The sequence below is a fragment of the Notolabrus celidotus genome, chromosome 3 (genome assembly GCF_009762535.1).
Source record: "Notolabrus celidotus isolate fNotCel1 chromosome 3, fNotCel1.pri, whole genome shotgun sequence".
Taxonomy (NCBI): Eukaryota; Metazoa; Chordata; class Actinopteri; order Labriformes; family Labridae; genus Notolabrus; species Notolabrus celidotus.
The window spans coordinates 25599687-25613443 of record NC_048274.1 but is presented as its reverse complement, the minus strand read 5'-3'; the positions used below and the strand labels follow the sequence as shown (position 1 = coordinate 25613443).

Here is a 13757-nt window from a genome sequence, read left to right as displayed (position 1 = left end):
GTTCGGTTCTGGTTCTGTGCGGTTCTGGTTCAGTTCTGGTACGTTTTTGGCTCGGTTTGGTTCTGTTCTGGTTCGGGTTTGGTTCTGTTCTGGGTCGGTTCTGGTTCAGTTCTGGTTTGGTTCTGGTTTGGTTCTGGTTTGGTTCTGGTTTGGTTCTGGTTTGGTTCTGGTTGAGTTTGATTCTGGTTTGGTTCTGGTTGAGTTTGATTCTGGTTCTGTTTGCATGAGTTTGATTCTAGTTATGTATGCTTAAATTTAGATCTGGTTCTTAACCTAACCCTAATCCTAATCCTAACCTTAACCCTAATCCCAACCCTAACCCTAATCATAACCCTAACCCTAACCCTAATCCTAACCCTAACCCTAACCCTAATCCTAACCCTAACCCTAACCCTAATCCTAACCCTAACCCTAACCCTAAGCACCCAACCCTAACCCTAATCATAACCCTAACCCTAACCCTAACCCTAACCCTAATCCTAACCCTAACCCTAACCCTAATCCTAACCCTAACCCTAACCCTAATCCTAACCCTAATCCTAACCCTAACCCTAATCCCAACCCTAACCCTAACCCTAACCCTAACCCTAACCCTAACTCTAACCCTAACCCTAACCCTAATCCTAACCCTAACCCTAACCCTAATCCTAACCCTAACCCTAATCCTAACCCTAACCCTAACCCTAACCCTAATCCTAAACCTAACCCTAACCCTAATCCTAACCTTAACCCTAATCCCAACCCTAACCCTAACTCTAACCCTAACCCTAACCCTAATCCTAACCCTAATCCTAACCCTAATCCTAACCCTAACCCTAATCCTAACCCTAATGACAACCCTAACCCTAATCCTAATCCCAACCCTAACCCTAATCACAACCCTAACCCTAATCCTAATCACAACCCTAACCCTAACCCTAACCCTAACCCTAAGCACAACCCTAACCCTAATCAAAACCCTAACCCTAAACCTAATCACAACCCTAACCCTAACCCTAATCCCAACCCTTACCCTAACCCCAACCCTAACCCTAATCACAACCCTAACCCTAAACCTAATCACAACCCTAACCCTAATCACAACCCTAATCACAACACTAACTCTAATCACAACCCTAACCCTAATCACAACCCTAACCCTAACCCTAATCACAACCCTAACCCTAATCACAACCCTAATCCTATCCCTAATCACAACCCTAACCCTAATCACAACCCTAACCCTAATCACAACCCTAACCCTAATCCTAATCACAACCCTAACCCTAATCCCAACCCTAACCCTAATCACAACCCTAACCCTAAACCTAATCACAACCCTAACCCTAATCACAACCCTAATCACAACACTAACTCTAATCACAACCCTAACCCTAATCACAACCCTAACCCTAACCCTAACCCTAACCCTAAGCACAACCCTAACCCTAATCAAAACCCTAACCCTAAACCTAATCACAACCCTAACCCTAACCCTAATCCCAACCCTTACCCTAACCCCAACCCTAACCCTAATCACAACCCTAACCCTAAACCTAATCACAACCCTAACCCTAATCACAACCCTAATCACAACACTAACTCTAATCACAACCCTAACCCTAATCACAACCCTAACCCTAACCCTAATCACAACCCTAACCCTAATCACAACCCTAATCCTATCCCTAATCACAACCCTAACCCTAATCACAACCCTAACCCTAATCACAACCCTAACCCTAATCCTAATCACAACCCTAACCCTAATCCCAACCCTAACCCTAATCCTAACCTTAACCCTAATCCCAACCCTTACCCTAACTCTAACCCTAACCCTAACCCTAATCCTAACCCTAACCCTAATCCTAACCGTAACCCTAATCCTAACCCTAACCCTAATCCTAACCCTAATGACAACCCTAACCCTAATCCTAATCACAACCCTAACCCTAATCACAACCCTAACCCTAATCCTAATCACAACCCTAACCCTAACCCTAACCCTAAGCACAACCCTAACCCTAATCACAACCCTAACCCTAACCCTAATCACAACCCTAACCCTAACCCTAATCCCAACCCTTACCCTAACCCCAACCCTAACCCTAATCACAACCCTAACCCTAATCACAACCCTAATCACAACACTAACTCTAATCACAACCCTAACCCTAATCACAACCCTAACCCTAACCCTAATCACAACCCTAACCCTAATCACAACCCTAATCCTATCCCTAATCACAACCCTAACCCTAATCACAACCCTTACCCTAATCACAACCCTAACCCTAATCACAACCCTTACCCTAATCACAACCCTAACCCTAATCACAACCCTAACCCTAATCCTAATCACAACCCTAACCCTAATCACAACCCTAACTCTAATCACAACCCTAACCCTAATCACAACCCTAACCCTAATCACAACCCTAACCCTAATCACAACCCTAACCCTAATCACAACCCTAACCCTAATCACAACCCTAACCCTAATCACAATCACAACCCTAACCCTAACCCTAATCACAACCCTAACCCTAATCACAACCCTAACCCTAATCCTAATCACAACCCTAACCCTAATCACAACCCTAACTCTAATCACAACCCTAACCCTAATCACAACCCTAACCACAACCCTAACCCTAACCCTAATCACAACCCTAACCCTAATCACAACCCTAACCCTAATCCCAACCCTAACCCTAATCACAACCCTAACCCTAACCCTACCTAGGATCAGGGTGAGAATTGGTTTGTAAGAGAATAAATGCACAAAATTGGGCATTTATAAGTCTTCTCATAAAAACACTGTACATAAAAGGGTTTTCAACACAAACCATTAGTTTTGCAAAGTTAAGGTAAAATATGCGGCTACAAAAGGTCCTAAATTAAGAGCCGTTCGGGAGTCGAAAGAGCCGGCTCTTCTTTGGGAGCCGAGTCAAAAGAGCCTCCCATCACTAAAGCACATGCTTACTACCATTTGCACTCTTAGTTTCCCTTGGAACTATTTGTATTGTAAAACATATCAATGTAAATACTTCAGACCTGTACCATAGTGATGAACAGATAACACTTCAATTTGAATCAAGTAAATACCACTTGTATACTTTAAAACAGAGGGTCATTTCATTCCTTGTGGACTCAACATGACAGCATTTAAACTTTTCAAGTAATTGATCTTAAACGCTTTCAGAAAATGAACAGTAGCAAGACTCACATATCCCTTCGAGCTACCAAATGATATCATAACAATGGTGTATGCTGTTTTGTAATGACACAGCACAATTTTATAATTTATTAGAAATGTATTCAAATTATTTCACGGACCCCCATGCTATGGTTCGCGGACCCCCAGTAATTGAGCTCTCAGCCTGCAGAGAAAGTTGTGAGGCACAGACCCCCAAGCTCTCTACCCGACTCCACTGGTCACACTATAACTTAAATATAAGACTCTTTGAATCACTCTGAGTACTCTACAAGGTTAATGTACCATAAAACATAAACAATATACCCCTGTTTTCTGTGAATGCATGATTATGAAGTGAAGGAGAAAAGATGTGAAAAAAGTTGCGCAGTGTCGCTGTCTTTTCCAGCACAGCGTGCACTCAACTTTCAATGAACGGGGATGTGTTTTGTTAATAGGGTCAGGTCGCACGCAGTCATGTTGGAATCATTTTCCAGGACTATATGTGATTTTCCAGGACATTTGACTTTTTCTCCCATTTTCCAGGTGTTTTCCAGTACTGGAAAACTGGTCAACTGTTTTCCAGGTTTTCCAGGTTTTCCAGGACGCGTTGGAACCCTGAGTTTGTATTATCCAAATGTTGACGCTAATATTTCCCCTTTTATTGCAAATGAATATTGGCTCCAAATATCGGTTATCAACCTCCTTGACTACTAATAATCGGTATTGGTATCGGCCCTGAAAAAAAACATATCGGTCTATCTCTAAAATGAACTACTTCCAACTTCAAGAGACATTTTGACAGTTTAAACAAGAGTATGGAGAATGTGTGTGATTTTTTAAATGCACACATGCATTGTTCTCCAACCTTGGTAGTTCTCTATTGGCAACGAGTTTATCCTTTAACAACAACAACAAAAAATTGCACTTAAAGAAACACATGTACTGAGTTCTGAGTAACACATTAGATACAAACCTCCCTCCATGGTGCGTGCAGTGCTCCACCCTGATGACACACTTCCTGCCACATTGATGCTCACAACTCTCATCTGATAGGTGGAGAAAGCCTTCAGATCTGTTACTGTGGTAGTGTTCTCTGGTGGTGGGACTTTGCTATTATTGGTAAGCTGTGCTTCTATTGACATACTTGAATCCAGCCAACCAGAGCTGAAGAAAACTTTATTCTCAACAGCACGACTCGAAAGGTTCTTCGATTCCACCGGACCACGAAGGAAGAGCTCGTACCTTGTGATTACACCTGAACAGAAAGAAAAGACAATAAAACGTTTAAACTGGATAAAGGAAACAGGTGCATTTGTAGAAACTGTACAGACATGCTGGAATAGTTTCATTTTTCATACTAACTCGCCTTTCTTTTAGTGTCCCAGTGCAATAAAGTCCATTCACAATACAGGAATCAAAGAATCATTTATGTGAGTCTATATTCCCACTTAATACTCATCCCTTTTGACACCAAGAGGCTATTTTTTCCATAAACAATAATGTTGTTTTGATAAAAATTTTATACCACAAATTATGAGAAAGCCCTGGCCAGTGTTTGGCCCTGCTGTAGAAAACAGGCTGATAATGACTAAGTCCTGGCCAGCTCTGTTTAGCTCTCTAGTGTAAACCAGGCTGTTGTCCTTATCTCTCATGCTCTGCTCCACTTGTTAATAGGAAAATGACAAAGCTGGGTTAAAATGAGGACAGAGCAAGCAGCACAGCACATACAATAGCAGATTTACAAACTTACTCTGCATCAGACGAAGTCAAAATCTTGTTTTAAGTATGAAGGAAGAATAAATCAAAACAAGGCTTAACATCAACCTTCTCAAAGACCCTGAACTAGGGGTGTCAACAATGACTCGACTATCGATTAATTGATTGTTAAGAACTTACTTAACTTTAATTACTTACAATTTTTTTGTTTCAATTTTATATCACATGTATCAAACATCATGTGGTCTCGTATTTCGTTCAGATATCAGGGAGGTGTTTTAAGTTTAAAGCATGTTTCGATGTGAAGCTGTCTAAAGGTGTTGAGCAGAGTGGAGACGCTCAGCTGGGGGCTGCGTCTGAGTGACAGGTCTCCACGAGAGCTTTTTTTCTCCGCTGCCGGACTGATTATGACCCAGTTGCGCTCCCGGCTGACACCTGACCACGTTCATATGCTTATTTTCCCCAATAAGAACGAGTAGACAGAAAACTGGACACTGTGAGTCTGAAGTATGTTTCTATTTTGTTCTCTTGTTGCAGTAAATCCACATGTTGAAGTCTGAGCCTTCACTTTTATGACTGTATGTCCGCAGAGATTATGAGCCTGCTCCACATGTTGATATTGAGCGTTTTACATTATGTTCACCTCAATACGATCCATAGCTATTTAATACCGTCAGTTATAAACATTGTGTTGTGACGGAAAATTTGATTCAGGGGGGAAAAAAACGCATTTGGCATTGTTTTTGACATGGAAAACATTTTCGTTTTTTAATGATTAATGGATAAATGATTGTTAACATTTCCAAAGATCGATCCCGGAAAATACTTGAAATTTAGTGTTCCCGCCTGTCAATTCAGTCAGCTGTGCCTCTCGTAATGGAAAACTTGTAATCTTAATATCTTCAAAACTGCAGCATTGTGAAAAAATTCACCCCTCGTTCAGTGTGTGCCGATAGAGAAATTAGCTAATCAGACTACACTCGTTTTTTGTACCAGGCTGTAAACATGTTTATTTCTGCTGTAAAGATCGGCTGTTTTGAATTAGTGTGTATGTGGTTCCCGGTACTTCTGGAGCCAGCCTCGAGCGTACATTCACAGAACTGCAGTTGAGACTTTTTTAGTAGAGTTCACAGAAAACATCAGTGCTGGAAAAACCCACCTGGAAAACCAGATAAAAAAATTGTGGCATACAGTGGAGGGCTGAGATTAATGTTGATTTCACATTAGAGCAATATTATCCATTCTTTGAAAACTGATCACATGAAAAATGAAGGGAGGCTACAGAGAGTTGTAGCATACAAGCAGGGTAAGTATAACACTGTGAGGGAAACAGATTAATAAATAGGGAAAAACTGAGAGACACAAACAGACAGACAAACCCAGGTTACAGGGCTCTGTATGACACTGAGCCTCAGAGCCATTACGAAGCTCTCTGGATTTACCAAAGGCAGTTTCAATCCAGTGTGTGTACGTGTTAGTACGTGTGTATGTCTGTGTGTGTACAGTGGTATTTGTTGATTCTCACACTTCTTCAGGGACATAAGCCTTAAGATATACCACTAAGCCAGTGTTTCATGTTAGCTACAAATGTTGGTTGTGTATGTGTGTGTTTACTCTTCTGTTTTATTCATTCTGACATGGACATTAATAATTCATTTGTTGTTATGTCATGCATTAGTAACACAATAATAACACCATAATATAAACATGTACATGTGTGTATTCTTAATTGCATGGATGTGTGTACAGCACATTTATTGTATGAGGTCCTATATGATCAGAGCAGTATGCATGTGTAAGTTTGGGGTCCTACCATTAGGCTGACTGGGGGGCTCCCAGGTAGCAAGCAGTGTATTAGGTCCTGTGGCAGTGACTGTGGGTGGGGGCTGGTTTTGTGGGGGGGAAGAAGCTGTCAGAAGAGACAGTGGTGGGGTGGAAGAACAACCCCCAGAAGAGCATGCCTGCAGAAGGGAAATGTTTTTTTAATTCATATTTTGTAGATTGTGAATGTTGTATATGCAAAGAGCTTGATTTAAAAATGAAAGGTCTAATCAAGCTATATTTAGTTAAAATGCTGTTTCCCCACACACCTCCAATATGACAGTGTACTGAGTGAAGGGCTTTAGGCCACTTGCGACAGCTTCTGTAGATAAGCCAGTGTAGTGGATGACAGGCTCTGCTCCACTAGATGACTCTGAGCAGGATAACACAAACCTGTGGGGACAAACAGTTGAGACAATCAATTCAGATATTTTTTTACTTTTCTATTTGATTTTTTGTTTTGTGGTTCAGTTATAACAAAGTGCTACAGACTTCAATTTGAACTGTAAGCAGCAATTCAGATGCCTAGAAACAGGCTACTGTTGCAAATCATCCCCTCTGTTTCCCCCATATTTCAGGATGGCCTCTTGTCGGTTCACTATGTGTTCAAGCAAAAGTTCATTCTATCTTTAAACTAGACGGATCCTTTCCAGTTAACCATCCCAAACACAACCTCTGGTGTCAAAAAAATGAAGTCAATGCAGAATTGTCTTGAAACTTCATTTTTTGTTAGTGAGAACTATAAAAGGGTTACAATGTTCTATAATTCATTTGTTTGGTCATATAAAGGCTAAGAGTTCTGCCTAATTAGGCATAATTAGGGGTTTGGCTGATTTGACTGACAGCTGGGTGTGTTTAGCTTTTTGCAAGGCAGCTGGGCTATTTCCTCTCCTCTACCTCTTTGCTGGTTTCTAGCTTTCCTTGAAGTTAGCAGGTGTTGGCATTTTCAACATGGCGACTTTCATCTTTGAACTACAAAAAGCCTCTTCAATAATGGGTGACTTATTGGGGACTTGGCCTAATTGTTAAGTTGCGAGCCCATGCAGTGGGTGGCCCGGGCTCGAATCCAGCCGATGGCCCCCCTCCCACATGTCACTTCCCAACTTTCTCCCAGCTTCCCACACCATCCACTGTCCTCTCCTCTATAGAATAAAGGTGTAAAAGCCCCAAAAATATAACTTTAAAAAAAAAAAAAAAAATGGGTGACATCACTGAGACCATGTCTATATTTTATACATTCAATTACATAACATCTATCTCCTTCATTTATTAAAAAACACCTTTGTTATACTATGTTCCATAGATTTCTATCACCTAGTTAAATACGATATTTTCCCTTCCTCCTTTCCATACTTGTTTTTCTGGCTAACACTCCTTGTATTCAAGTTCAACCTCTCTACAACTGTGCATCTATTGCCCCATATCTTTTACTTGCCTTTCCACCGGGCCAGTATCATTTCGAGGTGTGCTCCAGTTAAAACTAGCCATTGTTGGACCAGGTCTTCCCACAAGGTTTAGATTGAGCTGTTCTGCTTCAGGTGGTGCTCCTAAAGTTTGGTATGAGGCTGAAGCGCTTATTGTAGAGCCAGCTGCATTAGCTGTTATCAGCCAGTAGGAGTAGTTAGTGTACGGAAACAAACCAGTGTCTTCAAATGAGTCAGGGCCTGAAGGAAGGAGCAAGACAAAAATCAAGTTTAGAGTTGTGGGAAATTCAATCAAACAGATATTGTGTTTCATTTTTATTTAAAATATTGAGGTTATTACAGTTTATAAAAACCTGTATGAATACTTACTGAAAGGATAGTGACTTTGTATGCTATGTACCAACTGTCCATCCCTCATGAGTGTGTAGTTGAGTTTGTTCGAGTTTGGGGAGTCAGGTGGATGCCAGGAAAGATGAATGGAAGAATAACTGAGAGAAAAACCTGCTGGAGCAGGCTGCTGGGAGGGCGCTACATAAACAGATACAAATATTTAAAAATAAATAAACAAACAACGGTAGATAGCTGACACTAGCACCATGAAAACCTGTGACTAATATTATCTAATATTAGAGAGAAAATATAATGATTTGAGCCTGTTGATTTTGTTACACTGTGTTGTTGGTTTAAACAATGTGAGCAGTCAGCATTGAACGACTTTTTAAATCATTGATAAACTCAGTCTTTGCTGTTGTTTAACAGAATAGTTGATCAATATACATATTTGTTATCTTAGCAAATAACTCAGAGGTACAGGTAGCCAGTTAGCCTAGCACTGCATAAATGCAAAAAAAAACCTGGGGACAGCAACGTGGCTTTAGGTAAATGTGTGTGGATTCTGCTTGTGTGTACAAATTCAACAGACCTTTACTGCAGCCAAAGGGGTTCTCAGGGTCGAAATGACTCGCCCCACGTTGACATTGATCACACTTGTCTCCAGTTACCAGCATCTTACATACACACAGCCCTGAGTCTGGATGACATGAACCATTAACACTACCCGATGGGTCACACGCACAAGGCTGGCACCTGGACACACAAGGGAAAGAAAGAGAGGTCATGAACTCATTACAGTTTTATTGGTTAGTAACTTTCATTGGAAGTTTTGTGAGAAAAAAATGTAACTTTAGGCGATATCATTTTTATTACAAAGGACTTCATTAAAAAGCAACTGATATCATAGTACAGAAATACATTCAAAAAAAGAATTTGAATCAAATTCTTAAAGCTAGTGTTGGTAGTCACTAGTCACGAAAAACTAGCATGAATTTGAATGTAGCAGAACGGGATTTGATTGGTTTCATAATTTGGCTCCTGATGGCAGGGGTTGGTGGGTGTTTTCCCAGGTTTACTCCGGCTGTAGATAGCAGCTTTTTTTCACTCTTTTTTAAGAACACATTATGTATTGATTGCCATCGGGACAGAAAGATCATTTTAACCATATAACAAAAAGTGTTTCTAAATCTGACTACCAACCCCTGCTTTAATGAGCAAGTCCGATCAAGTGGATCTTGAAGCCCTTTCCAAATGTTTCCATCAATCCTAAGTCTGTGACAGAGACTTCCACAGTCACAAGGCAACAACAGACACCTACTGGTTATATCAGCAACACTAGGTCTTTAATATAACAAAGTATCTCACCATGCAGAACTCTAGTGATCACGAGAAACTTGAATGATTCAGAATTTAGTTGAGCCACTTAATTATATTAATCTGATCTGATTCATGAGAGACCCTTTTGAGGACCCAGTCAAAGCTTAGCAGCAGCATTTTGGACCACTGGTTAAAATCCAGGGTTGCTTTGCTTAGTCTAGTGAAGATGGAATTACAATAGTCAGAATGTGATGGATATGAGGATTATCTTTAATAACTGTGATGTAACACGATGTTTCTGATAAAAGCATAAATGTTAAAATGTGTTGAATCCAGGGTCGAACTATAAAGCCAGATGTTGTGGAGGGATTGAAGGCCAAATAAAAAATATTACTAAATGAATCTGCATTAGTGAAAGATTACTTGAAATTCAGTTTGTGTGTATGTGTGTGTATGTCTGAAAGGTGTTGGGTCTTCACCTTAACACTACGAGGAAGACCCTTGCTACCATCCATCCCACCCACAATCACCCCATGGCTGTGAAACGAACTTCACAGAAGCTGCTCTCCTGATCAGACATGTCACAGGTTGTGAGTGTGCACGTCTCACGGTGCAAGTGTCTGGGTCACCACTGTGGTGTTACCCTCACTGGGGCGGGACAGCGGGTGATCACCCGGCCAGCCACCTCACACCTTTGCACACAATCACCCCGCACGCACAAACACAAACACGCACACGCACACACACACACACACACACACACACACACACACACACACACACAGAGTCACATGCACAGCGAAGCCTGCTTGTTGGAAGATGTCTGGTTCACACTCACATACACACACCCCTGACAAAGACAGTGACACCGTACAAAGCCTATCACCGTGTCCCCCACACACACACACACACAAAGTGAAGTGTTTTGCTTTCTTACCCACACTGTAGTCACATGCTCTCTCTCTCTCTCTCTATCTCTCTCTCTCTCTCACACACACACACACACACACACACACACTGCTACACCTTCTTTATTGCTGTGTGAAAAGCCACTGCCTCTTAACGAGCTGCAAATTTGTCTTGTCAACTGGTACTCACACACACGCACACACACACACGCACACACACACACACACAGTCATACTGTAAAATACACGGGTACAAATGCACACAGTTGCACAAATGCCACAGTGGCTCGACCTTCACTCCTTTACCAAGGAGAAAGAAAACACCAACATCACACCCGTGTTCCCCTTTTTCAGCAGCCTTAAAGTACAGTATGAGTGTGACAGACAGTTGTTTAGAGAGATATAGTATTCTAAAACAACAACAGGACTAAATAGTACGATTAGTAACTGTTTGCATATTAACTTTAAATGACATAAAGTTAACTTAAAGTTACTGTAAATATGGTGATGTCTCAACAACACAAGCTGCACGCTATTGTAGGTTTTACATTGTATGAATATTACACATGTAATCCCTTATAATAAAATTATGTGTGGAAGTGAAAGTGTGTGCGTGCCAATATTTAATCCCTCCAGACAGAATTACCATCATATTTCCCTTTGATGAAGGAAACCGCGGTCAGCATTTCTCTGACCCGCTTCTCCATGGAGACACGTTTAGACGAGGACTACATCTTCAGCCAATTGCTCACACATCAATTTGTGTGTGTATGTGTGTTAATTCATTTGTGTAAAGCCTATTGATTGAAGGGGGAGGATAAATTACTTGATGACGTTTAGATGAAGAAATCCTTATTATAGAGCAACTCTGGGCACCAGAAAAGCATTCAGCAGTAATAACTGAATACTCTGTCATTTTTCCCCAAGAAGGAAGACAATAAAACAGGAAAAGGGAAAAAAGAGGACAGAGGGAGGTAGAGGTAACTCACTGCTCTGGGACATACTGTAGGTCTGTGAGATGAATTTATGTGATATTTTAAAAACTGAAATGTTGAAATGGATTTTTTTCTTCACAAACACACAATTACATGCACTCAACACACGTCCAGTAAAACTCATACATTAAGAAACATTGAAGCGTTTTAAATCCTCGAAATGTGTAACATTGTAAAGAAAAAATCCTCAAGTTGTGATGAACATAAATACATTTTAAGAAATGCCTGCAGATAATTAAATTAATCTTACATTTTTGGCTTATCAAAACCTAAGAGCTCTAAAACTTTGTAACACTATTGGAAAACATTGATACAATACTCATCTCATATTGGTCTATTATGGGTTGTTTGCCTGGGCCCTCTTTCCTGATCTTTCTTTTAGTTTTCTTTGTCTCAGTCATCATGAACCATCAGATGTTTTTTGTTTTTTTAATCTCTTAGTAAATAAGACTATCTATCATTCAGTTGTTTTTCCCCTTCCTTCCATCTTCCCATCTTTCTCTGCTGTGCGGAGATCTCAGCCACAGCCTGCACACCGGGGACTACGGTTATAAGGCAAGGTCGACACACGCGCACACACTCAACCACACTAACAGGACCACTAGTCAAACAGTTTGTGGATAATCTATCTGCTTTGACACCCTGTTGAGAGGAACGTACATGAGTGTGTGTGTTGTATCTGCCTATGCATGTTTAAAATTGTGTGTGTGTGTGTGTGTGTGTGTGTGTGTGTGTGTGTGTGTGTGTGTGTGTACGGCTGTGTGTGTGGCTGTGTGTGGCTGTGTGTGGCTGTGTGTGAGGTAGCCTGCAGGTAGAGACATGAGCGGTAAAGGTCAAAGCAGCTCTTAACTCTTGTAAGTCATATGTCTGCCAACCAATCTGTATACTGTCTTTACAGATACTGCGCCTGCTGGCCGTGGGTGGGTGTATGTGTGTGTGTGAATGTATGTGTGCGTGTGTGTGAATAACTTCAGGATGTTTTACCTGCCCAAACCAGGGTTGAATCCAAAGAACATCTTCCAACACTGGTCACAGCGTGGCCCTCCCACTGAGGGATGGGCACACACACACTGTCCAGTCTGACTCTCACAACTACGCTGGGATGCTCCCATGGGATGGCAGTCACACTCCACACACATGCTCTGATCTGGGGAAAGGTAGAAGTCTGGACAGAAAGAAACAAAGAAAAATGATTGAACTGGTAGCTTTTGTATAACAAAGTTATTCTTCACATCCTCCTTTCATAGTTATTTTTATATGTTCTTATTTTGCTTCTTTCTCACTCTACTTTGGTCCTTCACTTTTTATGATTTCTAAAATTTTATGTACATCAAGATTTTTCACATCTCAAAGCATACGTTTGGGCTAACCCTAACCCTAACCCTAACCCTAACCCTAACCCTAACCCTAACCCAGAAATGCATCAACAGTTATTTAAAAGTCAGTATAAGACACCTCTTATGAACAAAACAATGTTTTTTGCTTATCAATTCTACAGCTAACTATAAACCATGTTGTTGTTGTGGGATGGAAGTTAAACCACTGAAAGACCGTCCCAATGCATTTTAGGGGTCGCTGTTTGTATAAATTAGTTCTGCATATTTTTCTCATGCCTTACAGCAGATAGTAAACAAATAACTTCCTATCATAGGTATGACCCATTGTGGATATTTGCAGTTTAAAACACAGCAAAAAACGATATCTTCAGCGTGCTGTTGATCATCTGGTCTCAAACATACCCCTTCGCAGCGGTTTTAGGCATCAAAAGTTACAATATAGAAAATGTCGGTCTTTTGCTGGTGGTCCTGATTCCTTTTATAGGTTGTAAAGAGGCACAAGTATCATTTAACTAAACAGTTTGAACTGTTAAGTACTCCTTGTTGGGTCTATCATTAAAAAAGAAATCAAACTCACCTGGTCGGCAGCCGCTGCAGTCTTTTCCAGAGCGTGTAGGGAGACAAACACACTGCCCCGTGCTGCTGTCACATACTGACCCTGCCACGGTTCCTCTGGGGTCACAGATACATGGCACACAGCCCTTGTTCAGCCCATCTGATATAACAAA

The 13757-nt window shown here is 41.0% G+C and overlaps 1 protein-coding gene across 1 annotated transcript in view; it reads right to left on the bottom strand.

Annotated features, from left to right (window-relative positions):
• ush2a (Usher syndrome 2A (autosomal recessive, mild)) overlaps positions 1–13757 on the bottom strand; it is a 224815-nt gene that overhangs the window by 150272 nt on the left and 60786 nt on the right. Inside the window, 8 exon segments of the mRNA XM_034679779.1 lie at positions 4152–4433; positions 6708–6855; positions 6985–7108; positions 8151–8379; positions 8509–8667; positions 9062–9225; positions 12677–12857; positions 13607–13744. Of these exon segments, the coding sequence (XP_034535670.1) occupies positions 4152–4433; positions 6708–6855; positions 6985–7108; positions 8151–8379; positions 8509–8667; positions 9062–9225; positions 12677–12857; positions 13607–13744 (1425 nt within the window).